Genomic DNA, 15,929 nt, shown 5'->3' with positions numbered 1-15,929 from the left:
AAAAAAAAAAAGACTAACAATAAAAAAGGCGCACACTCACACTCACATCACTCATAGACACAGACATACAGTACACATGCTCACAAAAGGTTCATTTCTCTCTATATAAAAGTGCCAAGAATTCTACTAACAACATCGCCAGACAGATTTAAATACACCCAAAAGACGACCTATCACAAGTCTACAACCCTCCCTCTCTCCTCCCGTTTTCCCTGTCCCCTCCCCTCCCGCCCCTCCCTTTCTTTCTCTCTCTCCATCACTCTTTCTCTCTTTAACAGCTTATGCTGATCGACTTTCCAGTGGTTTGGACATCAGAAGCAAAAACAATGACAGAGAAGAATAGAGAGATGAGTGACACTGGTCAGACTGGAGTTCCACAGCGTTGCTATGACGAACGAGGCACACGCTGCTGGGACATGTGAGCAGAGCACTTGTGGACAAGACAATTTTTAAAAAACATATACACTGAGATGTATGTCCTTTCTTTCTTTCTTTCTTTCTTTCTTGCTTTTCTTTTACCCAGCTCACCTGAGCAAACAGACAAGGCAGAGGAATGCCCGTTACCACTAGTTACCTCCGCTGTTGCTTTAGTTTTAAAAAAAAAAAAAAAAAAACATGATTTTTTTTTCTGCATTATAAATACATTCAACAGGAAAATGAAATATTAAGAGTGAAGGAGCAAAATAATAAAATTAAAATTAGAATGTACATGCATGTGGGTTGCTGTGCACACACACATCGAACACACATAATGTCAAATGTTCACACCCACATACACAAACACACATACATACTATACGTACATACATACATACATTACATACATACATACATACATACATATTCACACTTTTTATCCCCGGTCTTTTGCTGCATGATTGCTATGTACACACTGCTAATGTTCCTATAATGCATTTCAAAAGATCTGTTCAAAGCCAATTACTTATCAAACAAATAAGATCAACACAGAAGGTGCTTCGGTAACGCCATCATTGTGAAACGTCTTAAAATAGGGACATATGTTAAAAACACAATGACAAAAGAATCAAAGAGTAATTGTATTTGTCTGAAAGAAAGAAAAACATAACATTTGAACGTTTCTTTGATTCTATCTTGTTTCGTGACAGCTGTGTCTTCCCTAGTGGAGCGGCTGGATCATGATCTATGCGCAGACTTAGAGCTCCCCCTAGTGGACTCCAATAGAAACAAAGCCAGGATTAAAACAAACGCAGCACTTGTAAAAAAAAAAAAGCATTATGCTCAACTCCACACCGGTCACCTGTGCGCAATGCTTTGTCCTAATCTCACGTTATACTGGTTCATCAAACACAAATACATCATTGCTCAGAATGTGAGAAAAAGTCAGATCACCAGGACGCTGGAGGTCAAAGGTCGCAGTCAGCCCTAACCCCTCCCCTTTACCAGTTAGCAGCTGACTGGAGCCTATCTGGCTCTGAGCCGGAGCGGATCCAGATTCACACCACTTCCTGTCTAGAGTGACCCACTAATCTGGTGTCACTCTCCGTGGATGTGTGCATTCAAAATCAATGGTTCTACGCAAGAAACCCCACAAATAATAAAGTAAATAAAATACGAGAAGCCCAAAGACTCCGGTGCCAAAGTCCACATGGTGATGATGAAGAGTGCTGTCGTGGTGCCTCTTCTTCCTCCTCCTGTCTCCTGTTTCTTCCTCCGTGCCTCATCATGACGGCAAAACAAAACTATCAGATCAGTTCATAACATGCGGGGAAGAAGTGATGGAGAGTGGGATCTCTGCAGTGGGTGTATCTTACTATCCAGACCCCCTTGTCTTCCTCTCTCTCCCCTCTCATTCATGCTTACTCTTGTCTCTTTTCCCCTCCTCTCTTCTCCCTTTCTTTCACTGTGTTCCAGAAAGTTCACAAGGTTCCCGTGATTACAGCCCTCGTGGGGATGGGTGGTTATTATGGGATAGAAAAAAAAAGAGAGCTTTGGTACAGCGGGTCAAACTAGCGTCCACAGTCGCACTGGTACACACGCGCGAGGGGGTGCCGTTGTGTCCTCGGGGGAAAAAAACAACCAAAAAAAAAAAAACACTTTCCTTCTTCTGACAAAGAAACTGAACAGGAATGCAGGAAGAGATTACTCAAAACAAAAATCATCCTAATCTCACATACATCTGATTTCAAATGAACACACCTGCACCTACACACACACACACACACACACGCACACACACACACACACACACACACACACACACACACACACACACACACACAACTATCTTTTGCACACATACTTAGGAACAGTTTTCATCTCCCATTCAAATAGTTATCATTCCTGCATTTTGGTTTGTGATTTTCATGTCTGGATGAGATTGTCAGCTGTCTTGTTTTCTTGCTTATTTGTTTGTTGAATGGTGGGAGGCTTTGTATTTCTTGTACAGTTTTGTTGCTTTTAACTTTTCTTCTCTGTTGGTATGGTGTGTGGATTGTTTCGGCCAATGTCTTTTGTTTCTTCCCTCTTTCTCTCAGGTCTTTCTATTCTTTCTCTCTTTCTTTCTCTTCTAGCACTCTCATATCAGGTGGTCACGCATTTTTCGTGTTTGGGCTGCTGCAGGTCGTTCACTCAAAGTCTCTTCCTTTCCTCCTCACTCTCTCCCTCTCTCTTTCTCTCTCTCTCACTCTGTCTCTTCATCTCTCTCTCTCTCTCTCTCTCCATCCATCCATCCATCTCTGGCTCAGGCAGTCTGGTAGAAGTTGTCTGCCTGCAGGTTGTTGTGCTTCTGCATGCTGTAGTAGCCGCTGTATCTGGAGTCCGGGTCAGCCATCCGCAGCATCCGCTGGGCACTGTCCACCTGCACCTTGGTGCCCTTCTGGCAGTCCACGTACACCAGCTGGTTGTTCAGACAGGTGGGCTTTACAAACAAAGGAAAAATATGCACACACACACACACACACACAGAGAGAGAGACAGAGAAACAGGTGCACATGCACAGTTAGTTTTCATGATCCGTTTCAGCTAATTCACATGATGTTAAGACTACTTCAAAGATCTCTCCAGGATGAAAAACAAAGCTCTAATGTTTGTGAAAAAATAAACCGTCCCACTTTTATCTTCACGTCTTGACAACAAATGGGTTTCATCAGCTTTGAAGTCATTTGTTTTTGTTCTTAGTGTTTACAGATCATGGGGGGTATGCATCATTAATACACACAGATAACATACCACAGTGCATTGCCAATACAGCCCAACACATCTATTGAAGAGGCCATGGCACTCCGATCATTACACACATCTTTTATGGCACACAGGCTATTCCATGATTATGATCATGATTCTATAATTAAAGCATGATTCTATAATTGCAGAAGAGTTGTTTTGTTTTTCAAAAGGTATACTCGCACAGATTAGCCATTTCCTTGTCTACAACTGAATAAGTCCCCTGTCTTCAGTGGCTTCCTATGCCTGTTGGCACTGGTTTGGCTTTAGATACATGACTGACGGGCATATCATGGGCTTTTGATTGCCTTGGATTCTTCTCTCTTATTGCATGTTTTTATAGAGCCTTTGACATTGATAGTTGATTAAAATGTAGGAGAATTTCATCAAATGCTCCTTTTCAATGCTGACATTTGATATTTAACAATCCCTCCCTCAATAAACCATCAACAGTGCCTGTCTGATATTCTACTTGAGTAATGGTGTTGTGTGGTGCAGTGCTGTGTGAAATGGGGTCGGTTGTGGTGTGACATGATGTGTAGTCTCAAGTGTGGTGTGGTTTGGTGTGGTGTGGTGTGGTGCGGTATCATGTGGTGTGTAAGTGAGTGGTTTGATGGTTTGATGTGTAGATGTGACATGATGTGTAGTCTCAGGTGTGGTGTGGTTTGGTGTGGTGTGGTGTGGTGCGGTTGTAACATGGTTTGATGTGTAGATGTGACATGATGTGTAGTCTTCAGGTGTGGTGTGGTTTGGTTTGGTGTGTGTGGTATGGTGTGGTGTGTAAGTTATGTTAGTTGTGTTTTTATATTATATACTTTTAATGACTTTTTCTGCTGTTAGTGAATGTGTGTGTGTTGTCTGTATGCTACTGAATTTCCTTGCTTGAATTTCTCCTGGGGATCAATAAAGTATCTATCTATCTACTGAGTGGTTTGACGCATAAAGAGTTACTGTATGTGTGGCAACGTGATGTGATGTGTGCCATGGCGTGGCGCGTAGGACGCTGGCGCGTACCTTGGTGGGCGTACGATAGCAGGGCACGGGGATCCACTGCTTCTTCTGGTTGAGCAGCAGCAGGGCGGCGATGACCAGCAGCATCATGGCCACGGGCAGTGCCACCCACGCCACCGACTGCAGCGTGCGCTCCTCGCGGGCCAGCGGCGCCTTGCCGTCCAGGTAGGGCATCTGCAGACTGCCAAAGTCACCTGCAGTGGACCAGACAGAGAAGACATGGCAGAGGGTGAGGTGTCGCTGTGAAGACACTCCAACACGTCTATTTCAAACAGACACATCAAATCATACCGGCACACCCATCTCACTCTCTCCATTACACACACACACACGCGCTCACGCACACACGTAAAGAAAAAATAAAAAAAAATAAAAAAATACCGGTACACCAATTTATTCAACATAAGCCTTATACTGTATACAAATACACAGATAGAGCAACCCCCATTCCTTCGGGTTAGGCTCCACACAAACTGCATTAGAGGATGAGTTCACAGTGTCATTGGAAAAGACTAAATGTTGAGGCCTCAGATAGCACCGCTTGGACGCCCTCCTCAACCTCACCCCACCCCACCCCACCCCACCCCACCCCATCTCTCCTCTCATATTAGAGATTAAAAGAACACAACAACATGGAGAAGCAGTATCTCTATCTCGCTCCGAAAAACACTCCCGTTAAAGAAAGGCAGGTCGGCAGGCGGTTGGCACCTATGGCTACGGCGCCCTGCTTCCCGGAGGATTAGGATTAAGTTGTAAGCGGAGATGCCGAGCCGGTTGTTTTTTCGCCTGTTTATCTTTGATGTTCTACAGCGAGGTGAGTCCGGTCTCCCTGTAAGCGGGGACCGGCTCACCGACTAAATGGATGGGGAGTGGATGTAGGGGGAGGGGGTAGGGGGGGGGGGTGCAGGCTTTCTAATCTCGGTCTGCTGTGGAACTCAGCTGGATGGCGCTGGCTCAGGGGTTTGAGGGGTGTTGGGGATAGTGGTGGTGTTGATGGTGGTGGTGGTGGGGGGGCTACACAGAGTCCTGTGGATTTGCTAATTAGTACAAGTAGTCTTGGAGCAGGAGATAGAGGGTAATGAATGTGATTGGCGCACAGTGGGCATGTAAAGAGAGACGCGCAGCAGTGCTGCTGTTTGCAGATTACAGACATTCAGAATTTTCCCTCTGAATGCAGCAAAGGGGAAAACGCAACTCTGGAATGACCTTCAAAATGTGTGTGTTTGTGTGTGTGTCTGTGTGTGTGTGTGTGTGTGTGTGTGTGTGTGTGTGTGTGTGTGTGTGTGTGTGTGTGTGTGTAATTGTGTTTGTTGTGTTTGTAAGTGTACAGTATGTATGTTTGCTTCTGCATGTGCATGCATGTGTGTGTGTGTGTGTGTGTGTGTGTGTGTGTCTGACCTCTAAACTGAGGCATGATGTCGTTCTCGCTGTGGGTAGGCCAGGCAGGCTGATGAGGGATCTTGTCTTTCTGGTCAGTCTTCTCGATGGGGACGTTGGTCGGGGCATACATTTCTGAAACACACGCACACACACACAGACACACACACACAGACACACACACACACACACACAGACACACACACACACACACACACACACACACACACACACACACACACACACACACACACACACACACACAGTGAATATTGGGGCACAGGAAATATATTACATTAAATTCAAAAGGCATTATCGCAGAGATTTGAGGTGCAAATGGAATGTCAGTCACACACAGATGCTCAAAGATGCTCAAGGTGGAATGATGGGAGACAGCCCCCCCCCCCCCCCCCTCAAACTCTCACACACACACACACACACACACACACACAAACAACACACACAAACAACAGAACAGAGAAAGGCCCCAACACACCCATGCAGTTCTTTTTACACACTGTCCGCAAACGAGTTGTCATGGCAACGACAAATTGACCTCTGAAGTTAACAGGCTGCAACCCGACTCCAAAAGGTGAAATTGCAGTCTAATCTTAAAGGCTAATCAGGGATGGATTTAATTATCCCCAAATTATCTTATCGACCTTTGTCTTTGAACACTCCAGCAAGGAGAAAGTCAGTTTGTGAGTGTGTGTGTTTGCCGAATTTCTATGTGTGTGTGTGTGTGTGTGTGTGTGTGTGTGTGTGTGTGTGTGTGTGTGTATGTACTGTATGTGTGTGTATGTGTGTGTGTGTATGAATCTATGTGTATTTGTGTGCACTTGGGTGGAAGAGGTGGAGGCCCGTCCCCAACACCTCGAAATGGAAGAATGCCACGATCAATTCCATTATCTCCTGCAGCACAAAGTCGCCTTGTTTAACATGCGTCCAATTTCATTTGAATCAGCTTCCTCAAAGAACTCCTCTCAGCCAGACGCTGTGTGCTAGAGCAACCCCTCTCCATTATAATAAGGACTGGCCCTAAAAGCAACTGGGTGCACTTGCGTAGGTAATGCTAGACCCCCTCTTCCACCCCCCGCAAATAAACGACAAGAAAATAGATGTAATTAATGAGTGCAGTGAGGCAGACAGCGTGCCAAAAAGAAGCGTGCAGTGTTTCCTGCTGTTAGTATTTAGTTTCATCCAATAAATTCACTGTATATCATATTTGCATTGAAATCTCTCTACTAAGCCTGTTCCAGTATAATCAAGTATGACATCTTATTCTGGCTGTTAAAATTTGCAGAGCATAATACAGGGACAGCTTTGTCACGTCCATTTGATTGACACGGAAGTTTCCCATTCTCTGTCGCTTCTTTTTAACCTTCTGCTACTTGGGACTGTGCTCTACCTCGCTCTGGGTAAAAGCGCAAACTATAAATAGCAAACAAACAAATAAATAAGTCAAAATGGTCCACCTGAGTGAACCCGAGCGTCTTACCAGGGCACATGGGGCAGCAGCTGCCCTCCACGATGATTGGCTGGTGGCAGGGCAGGGCGGGGCAGCTGACCGTCGAGCAGAGGGTCTGGCCCTGCAGGCAATAGCAGTGTGTGCAGCTGTCGATGTCCCAGCGCTCCTCGTCCATGTACGTCTTCCCGTTGAAGTGGCACACGGCTTTGGGGGTGGCGTCTGGTGACAGTCAGGGGGTGGGGTGGGGGGGGGGGGGTTGGAGGTGGGTGTTAACACGGTTGAAATAAACAAATCAGAGACAGAAAGTGCCATATGGGCATAAAACACTGCCAGACACAGTTCTTGTTATAACTTACAATATTTGCCCTATTTACCAGTAAGATTTAAGACTACACCAGCTTGAATTACGTTTCTCAAAAGCAGTAGTATCTCCTCTACTACTGTACTAAGTGATAGAGCAGCTCTCTATATTGAAAGCTTCCTTTTGGTAAGGTCGGAGCAAAGGAACCTTGACAAAGTCTGGCAGGCCGAAACGTTGGGATAAAAATAAAAGGAAAAAGAGATGAGAGAGTGTGCGGTGACCAAGTTTTTCTAAGGTTGGAGCAAAACCATGGCGTTGAGACATGTCTAGGTTGCCTACGCAACATGTGCCACGATGCCAAGGTGTCCTATGGCCACCTACCCAGGCAGTAGGGGCAGCACTGTCCCTTGCGGAGCACAGGCCGGGCGCAGGCCACCGGCGGGCAGGTCTCCGAGAAGCAGCTGATGGTGCCGTCCAGACACACGCAGCTGGAGCACATGTTGGGCTTCCACGACTCGGCCGCCAGGAAGATGTCGCCCTCCTCGTTGCGGCAGTAGCTGGGCATGCTGTCGTTGCTGGGTGACTGCGGGGTCACAGGTTCCTCTATGGTTGGGAGCGGACGAGAGGTCAAAGGTCATTCCCTTAGTGCAAAAAGGCGATGCTCTATCTACGTATACCGTTTAGTGTTTTCTCAGTCCAAGACAACCAAACAGAGTGCATTTGGTATAATTACTTTTCATTTCTTATGGTTTAAAACTTGAAATTTATTGCACGTCATTCATTCCCATATTGATTCCTGCAATACATCAAGCCGTACCACACCACCAATGAATAGCTATTATTTATACAAACTGTAGTAATTCTTATTCAGCAGTTGTTCACATTTCAACTATCTGCTTAAATGCTTCCAGTCTTGCTCATCTCTTATTGTCTGTCTCTTATTCATCATTCTGAAACTAAATATTTGATGGTGAATAAATATTCGCGACATTCAAACACAACGCAGTAATCCTGGTTATTTGGCTGTGTTTTGTCCAAACAAAAGGCTGAGACAGACAAATATTTCAAGCTTATACAGATTTGAGGAACTTTGCCAATTTGGAGTTCAAAACAAAATGTCTCTCTCACACCCACTTCCCCTCTCACTCTGCTTTGTTTCCTGAACGCCATTTTCACACAAAACCTGCTGACTTCTGTACAATGCAGATTCCTCCACACATTCCTTCTCTTTGTGTGTGTGTGTGTGTGTGTGTGTGTGTGTGTGTGTGTGTGTGTGTGTGTGTGTGTGTGTGTGTGTGTGTGTGTGTGTGTGTGTGTGTGTGTGCTTGTGTGTTCTGAGCAGGATGCTACTCAGCTGGGGGGCCCGTGAATATATGTGTGTGTGTGTGTGTGTGTGTGTGTGTGTGTGTGTGTGTGTGCGTGCGTGTTTGTATGTATTCTGCACCTTCATCCCATCTGGGCTGTTAATGCCTTGCAGTTTTCCCGTCACAGTCAGTCATAACTTTGCTTGACCAGACACAGTTTTGCTGATCATGGAGTTAAGTTAGCATAGTCACCTGAGAATTACCTCAGTTAAAGAAACAGATCAATAGAAACAGTAGTTCTCTGCTTTCCTCAGGAAAGTTTCTCTAAAGGTCACTGAGTCACACTGGCTAGAAAATAAAAGCAATAATTCCAATCACCCTGCAGCAACACTCAGAGCGAATCTAAACAAAAAGTTTCCGACACACACACACACACGCTGACAAATTTGAACACACACACATACACACACATGCTGCAACGTCTGAACATACACAGCACCCACACATACTGTACATGCGGTATATACACGCACACACACAAACACACACACACACATACACACACACACACACACACACACACACACACACACACACACATCTGCACACCCACACACATGACCCGCCTGAACCAATCCGACTTACCTGGGCAGTGTGGACAGCAGGAGTCCTGCGACCTGATTGGGTTCTGGCACAGCAGGGGTGGGCACACCTCGGTCTCGCACAGCACCCGCCCACTGTGGCAGGTGCACTGTGTGCACGAGTCGATGTTCCAGGTCTCGCCCTCCACAAAGTACTCGCCGCCGGGGGCCAGGCACACCGACGAGTCGCTCAGCACCGGCTTATGGGAGCTCGGCTCGTCTGGGGAAACAAGAGAGAGAGAGAGAGAGAGAGAGAGAGAGAGAGAGAGAGAGAGAGAGAGAGAGAGGAAAGAAAAACTTTGACTTCATTATGAGTAAAGTGGAAAAACAATGCATATAAATACCATATGCATACCAAGAAATACTAAAAGACAAAAGCAAAAAGCATAAAAATTCCCCTTGGAATACTTAAAAAAAAAAAAAAAAACAAAGACAAATAATTATCGCTTAGCCAGCTACTTTGCAGTGAAAATGAGAGAGGGTAGAAAAATACAATAAACAAATGAGAGACAGTGTACAGTATAGCTCCCTTCAGAGGCACTCAGTAGGACTTAACAACATGTCCTCATTAGTTGAGGTCTATAAAAGATGCTGACACTGATACAGGCTGTTCTTTTTAAAATAAAGGTTCGATAAAGAGCCCAAAGCATTGACTGACATGATGGAGACTTCAAGTCTGGGGAGGGGGCATTTAATGTAATTCCTCTAGGATTAATTAAACTGGTCATGATATTCCTTACTGCCTGCTAGGTTTTAGCCTGTCTAATTATAGACTCTGAACTAGGTCTTCTCAATCAATGCTAACAATGTTTTTTTTTGCCAGTGAGTATTGCATAAAGCAGCCTATACGTACTCTCTCTCACTCTCTTATCTGGGTCTCCTGTTTGCAATTTCAATTTACTCAGCTTTATTGCAGTGCAGAGAACAATATTGACAAACAGTCGATATTTGTATAAAATTATTGTTGATAAAAAATTGAATACATGAATGAAAAAAACAGAATTAAATAAATGAATAAATGAAACAAACAAACCAAAATGCACAAACAAATAAACAAAGTATGGACTAAAAAATTAACGATAGTGCCTCACTGGTCTTAGGCAATCTCTCTTTGTTTATGACACACTAATAAATATTTTATTTATTTAACTTTCTCCGAATAAATATTACATTTTCCTTCATCTGTTTCTGTTATTGTCATTGTCTCTCTCTCTCTCTCTCTCTCTCTTTCTCTCACTCACTCTATTTTGTATGCCTTCTGCTTCTTCACACACACACACACACACACACAACTTCTGCTCTGTTGACAGCTGCATAATGTCAGATGTTTTGTTTGTGTGATCTTGTCTTCACGTAATTATTCCTTTTCCAGTTAATTGCGTGGAGTCTTGTGCGCTTGCAGCGCAGCCTTGGTGTGTGGGGACGTGGCTTACGAGCACTGAAAACTAATATTTTTCTAAATGATGTGGACTCAGGTGCACCTCATTAAGGATGAAAAGCCCTGTCTGAGACGGAGCTGGGCATGCGGGTAGCAGGCCTCCCCTGCAGGGGAGATCTGAACGCAACACTGTCCAGACAGGTGTGTGTTGGGGTGAGTTTGAGTGTGTTGGGGTGGGCGGGTGGTTGGGTGGTTGGGTCTGTAAATGTGTGTATGTGTCTGCATATTAATGTATTCCAGTGGGTCTTCAACCGCCTACTGACTACTGATCTCACATGAACTTGTAACTATGATGAACTACTTAAAACCGATCGGTTTCTGTTAATAAAACAAAGGTCCTCAAACTTCTACCCAGTGGAGCTCATAAAACATTAATTAGCTTGTCTGGATCTCCATCAGTCTAAATGTCTCTCCTGAACCCCACCGTCCACTCCTCTTAGATAGATAGATAGATAGATACAGTAGATAGATAGATAGATAGATAGATAGATAGATAGATACAGTAGATAGATAGATAGATAGATAGATACTTTATTTATCCCCAAGGGGAAATTCTCTTACCTGGGCATGAGGGACAGCACTGGCCAGGGCGGATGGTGGGGCTCTCGCAGGTGGGCACGGGGCAAGAGATGAGGGCGCACATCTCCCGGCCGTTGTGGCAGTAGCAGTCGCGGCAGCCGTCATGCCAGTTCTCGCCGTTCTCATGGCGACGGCCATCCATGGACAAGCATGAGCCGAGCTTCACTGACGGTGCCACCGATGATACGGTTTGATCTGGAGGAGGTGAGGGATGCAGAAGAAGGTCAAAGGTGAGGGGTCACGAGAAACTATAAAAAGCATTTCTGTGCTGCAGCTGAATTGCCAAAGAAATACCAATTCCAAAACAATGCTGTGAATTCAATTCAAGTTCAGTTCAACGTAACACATTAACGTTCTTACTCCATTATGTTTGCTGAGCACTAGATTCATAATTCAAAATTCAACATTACTAAGGCCTCGGCTTCACAGAAGACACAGACATCAACATGGGCCGTGACACTGTGGTGCTCATAGACCCAGAATCGCAAAGAAGAAGTAGATTCTGAACGAGACCAGGTGAATGAGAGGTTCCAAAGAGGAAAAAAGTAGCTCAGTATAAATCCTTCACCACAATTAAAGAGTTTAATTGTGGTGAAGCGGGTTCAAAGCAGTTCAAAGCGGAACCATTTGCAAACTTGGCTGGACGAGGGCCCATGGCCTGGAGGCAAGAACCACTCCAAATGTGTTTAGCGCTGATGCTGTGTAATCATTGATTAAATTGCTTCTGTGATCTAAACGAGTGGGCAATTAGTCGAGAAGCTTGTTGACGCTAACAATGAGGAGAAAAACGAACGCTCTGGGTAATAGAGAATATAATCATATATAAAACAGCCTGCCTATGCTGGTCAGATCACAGCTGGGTCTACCTCCACCTCCACCACCTCCACCACCACCACCCACCACCATGACCACTACCACCCACCATGCCCACAGTCCAGCGTCTGCCTTTTCTCGTTGCTAGGACAGGTAGCGCACTCACAGTGATACAGTGTGTCTTGTTTGTGAGACAACAAGCAAGCACGGGCGAATGAGCTTTCAGACGGTCACGGAACATGAGTCTCTAATCAAATCCACCAATCCAATAAGAGAGAGAGAGAGAGGGAGAGGAAGCCGACACAGGGGTAGGCGAGGCGAGGAGGATGATTTTCAAGGCCTTCATCAATTCCTCAAGCTTGTATTGTCTCCCTCGGAGGGGAGCCTGGAGCGTACCACCCCCTGAAATATCTCTCTCTTTCTTGCTATTTCCCTTTCACTTTCTCCCTCTCTCCCTCCCTCCATCCCCCTCTTTCCCTCTGGCTCCTGGTTTCGGGTGTCTGCCAAGAGATGAGTGGGGAGGGGAGGCTGACTCCCTCGGATCAATAACAAAGACGGGAGAAGAAAAGAAAGGAAGGAAGGGAAAGCGAGAAAGAGAGATGGAGTGATAGAGGAAAGAGGGGGAGAGAGAGAGACTGAGAGAGAGAGAGAGAGAGAGAGAGAGAGAGAGAGAGAGAGAGAGAGAGAGAGAGAGAGAGAGAGAGAGAGAGAGACATCTCACCTTGATTAAAGTCTGGCAGGGGCAATTTAAGGAGGGTGCCCCTTTTGACAGCCAAACTCGAAACGTTTCGATTGGATTTTCATGTGTTTTTTTTCTTTTCTATTTTTTCGCCTGTGCTCTCATCTCTCATCTCTCATTACACTGAGCAGACTTCGTCAGAGCTCATAAATGTTTGATGTGTCAGATGTTTTATTTAGGCCAAATCAAACAGCAGCACAAAAGGAAAATGAATAATGAAGAAGTGATGTTTAGCAGAAACGGCTGCTGGATGCATTTAGCAAAAAATGGAAAGATAGAAAGATACCAGTAATATATAGATTTATATCTATATATATATATAGATAGATATAGATGCATAGTAGACAGATACTGTAGATGGATGGATGGATAGCTGGATAATAGAGTAGCAATAGAAGCAGAAATAGTGTGAAGAATCGCAACTCCAAATTCAGAAAAACAGCAACATGATGAATTCCCCACAGAAAGGTGCCAGCCAAACTAATCACCTCCTCTAATGGACTCTGATTTCTGTCCCTGGTGGGAGTGGAGTGTGAAGCCAGTGTGAGGCATTAAAATACTTATGTGCACGATCATTACATTAACAAAACTTGTGAAGAGGTCGCTGTTAACAATTCCCCCGTGAATTGTGCTTCACGAACACGAAAATCCCTCCAAAATGACACATATCTAATAAAATATTGATTCAGTCCCTGCTGTGCCTTAATGTACAGTAGCGTGTGTAGATCACTTGTGTAGATCACTTGCCAGTGCAGCACATTGCAATCTAAAATTGGTCTACTACTGCCTCAAGGTTGAATATAGTCACACTTTATTACATGGTAATTTTACCACCATGAATGCAATATAACTCCTTGACAAAAGGGCCTTAGCTAAGTATTGGCAATTACATTTTACAGTTCCCATCAAGTCATACATATTCATCAAAAGCAATGGTTGGGTAGCCCTTCTTTGCATACTAGCATTCCCTTCATTAATGCATAATTCTATGAATATTTCATGTGTTTGAGAATCATCATCAGGGAGGGAGACAAACAAACAAACAAGCAGCTCTAGTTGTGGTGACCTACCTCTGCACTGGCAAATGAGGCAGCCCAGCTGGTCCTGCTGGAAGCCCATTGGACAGGACTTGTCACATGGCAGCTCTGGACATTTCTTGCAGCGGCACAGATCACAGCCATGCTTGTTCTTTCTGTAAGAAGAGAGGTACAGAAGGAGGGCAACCAGTGCATGAGTGATCTGTTTGACACATCTAAAGAGTGGAAAGGCATGAGCAGTAGGATGGAAGGGTTTTCAAAGCCTTCATGATGATGATATGTCGTTTAAATATGTCATCTGAAGACATGGTTAAGATGAGGCTCAGTGTTACTTAACACCACAACTAGAAAGAAAAAGCCAAACAATTATTTTTCTGAAGACATAGATTTTTTTACATTTCAAATTACTTGTGTGTAATTTTTTGGGACCACAGGACCAGAGAGACAAACTTGTTGTTGGAGGTCTTGCTGTGTAATTGAGTAAAAGTAAAGTTGCTCTCCAGTGAGGCTTGTGAAGTGTTGAAGCTGGGTGAATCACTGATAATGTTTTTCTGCTTGTATAACTGTCATAGCCAGCCATTTGTTTTCTCATCCAGTTGTAGTTGTGTGTGTGTGTGTGTGTGTGTGTGTGTGTGTGTGTGTGGGTGCGCGCACGCCGTGAGACTTGCTTTGTCACTGCCCCCGGAGCATCTGTAGCGGGCGGCTGGCGCCGTATCCCAGGTGCCAGTGACAAGCGCTGGTGCCACGGGCCGTCTTTGATGCCCCCCACCGTCGGGACCCGTTTGGCAGATGGCGCTTTAAAGAGCGGCAAAGCCAAAGCGCTGGACTCCAAACACGCTCCCCTCTCCACCACACCTCCCATATCTAAGTGCTAGGGCACCTTTCTCAAGTTCACACAGAATGTCCCCCCCCCCTCCACCCCCCAGTGCCCTCAGTAGACCCAGACCCCCTCAACACCCCCCCCCCCCCATCCGCCCCCTTCTCCACCTACTCCCCATCCTCTTTTCTTTCGCTAAGTCTCCCTATCTCCCGCCATCCCCTCCCCCCTCCCTCCTTCGCGCTCTCTCACTCTTATCGTCTGAATAATGGGCGTGCGAAGCAGCCGTGTGCAGTCGGCGTTTGGTGATAAGGGGCTATCAGGTGAGGATTCAGTGGCTGGGTGTATCAATCCAGGCTGGACGGGGGCGAGGATGGAGAAGGATGGGAGGCAGGCGGCGGGAGTTAGTGGAGGGGATCGGAGTGTGTGGGTGTGGGTGGGTGTGTGTGGGTGTGGGGGTGAGAGGCAGCTTTCGGGGGCCCATGAATAATTCAGCTCAGGCGTGCGGTGGCTCGGGCCTGAGCCATAACTTTTGCGTGGGCGTAAAATAGACATCTAAAATTAGAATCTTAGATGTGAGCATTTTCCGTGCCGCATGCTCATTCATAAAGAGAATGAAATGACGAAGAGGAGAAGGAAGACAAGAAAGAGGAGGATGAGGAGAAGGAGGAGAGGATGGAGAAAGAAAGAAAGAAAGAAAGAAAGAAAGAAAGAGAGTAAGCAACAGACACAAGAAAGACAGTGACGTGACTCAGATAACATCAGGCCAATACAATGCACACCTTTACTATGTGGACCATAATCTATAATAGGCTGTTTGGAGAGGCAAGCTGTGTGTATGTTAAAATGAGGAGGAGACACGGTCATCTCGCTCTGCAGGGCGCCTGTACGGTGATTCCGACTGGACTCCCTGCCTCAGTAATAACACTGATACCCACATTCGAGCGCATAAAGGCAGAGCCCATTATCAGCTCGCCATCACGGCGGGAAAGAGCCTCTATCGTATACGTGTCATAATAATAAAAAAGGCGCCGCAGCGTCTGCCTTCAGAAGCCAGAGAGACTGTGTAAAAAGAACACAGACATGTCTGTCCCGTGCCGTGAGAATGGGTCTGGCAGCCGAGGAAAAGGATGGGAACCTATGGACGCATTTACTAACCATCATCCATTCCTACAGCTTCTTAGAGTTATGGAGCATGAT

At 45.5% G+C, this 15,929-nt stretch overlaps 1 protein-coding gene across 1 annotated transcript in view; it reads right to left on the bottom strand.

Moving 5' to 3' along the window:
• Positions 1-233: 233 nt before the first annotated feature.
• crim1 (cysteine rich transmembrane BMP regulator 1 (chordin-like)) overlaps positions 234-15,929 on the bottom strand; it is a 106,462-nt gene continuing 90,766 nt past the window's right edge. Inside the window, exons 11-18 of the mRNA XM_042073165.1 lie at positions 13,946-14,067; positions 11,306-11,518; positions 9,311-9,526; positions 7,743-7,964; positions 7,091-7,279; positions 5,614-5,727; positions 4,219-4,409; positions 234-2,899 (exon numbers count right to left, since the gene is read on the bottom strand). Of these exons, the coding sequence (XP_041929099.1) occupies positions 2,723-2,899; positions 4,219-4,409; positions 5,614-5,727; positions 7,091-7,279; positions 7,743-7,964; positions 9,311-9,526; positions 11,306-11,518; positions 13,946-14,067 (1,444 nt within the window). The 3' untranslated portion in view covers positions 234-2,722. The remainder of the gene's footprint in view (positions 2,900-4,218; positions 4,410-5,613; positions 5,728-7,090; positions 7,280-7,742; positions 7,965-9,310; positions 9,527-11,305; positions 11,519-13,945; positions 14,068-15,929) is intronic.

Source organism: Alosa sapidissima, chromosome 19 (genome assembly GCF_018492685.1).
Source record: "Alosa sapidissima isolate fAloSap1 chromosome 19, fAloSap1.pri, whole genome shotgun sequence".
Taxonomy (NCBI): Eukaryota; Metazoa; Chordata; class Actinopteri; order Clupeiformes; family Clupeidae; genus Alosa; species Alosa sapidissima.
Note: the sequence above shows the minus strand (reverse complement) of the source record. Positions and strands in the feature narration are given on the sequence as shown.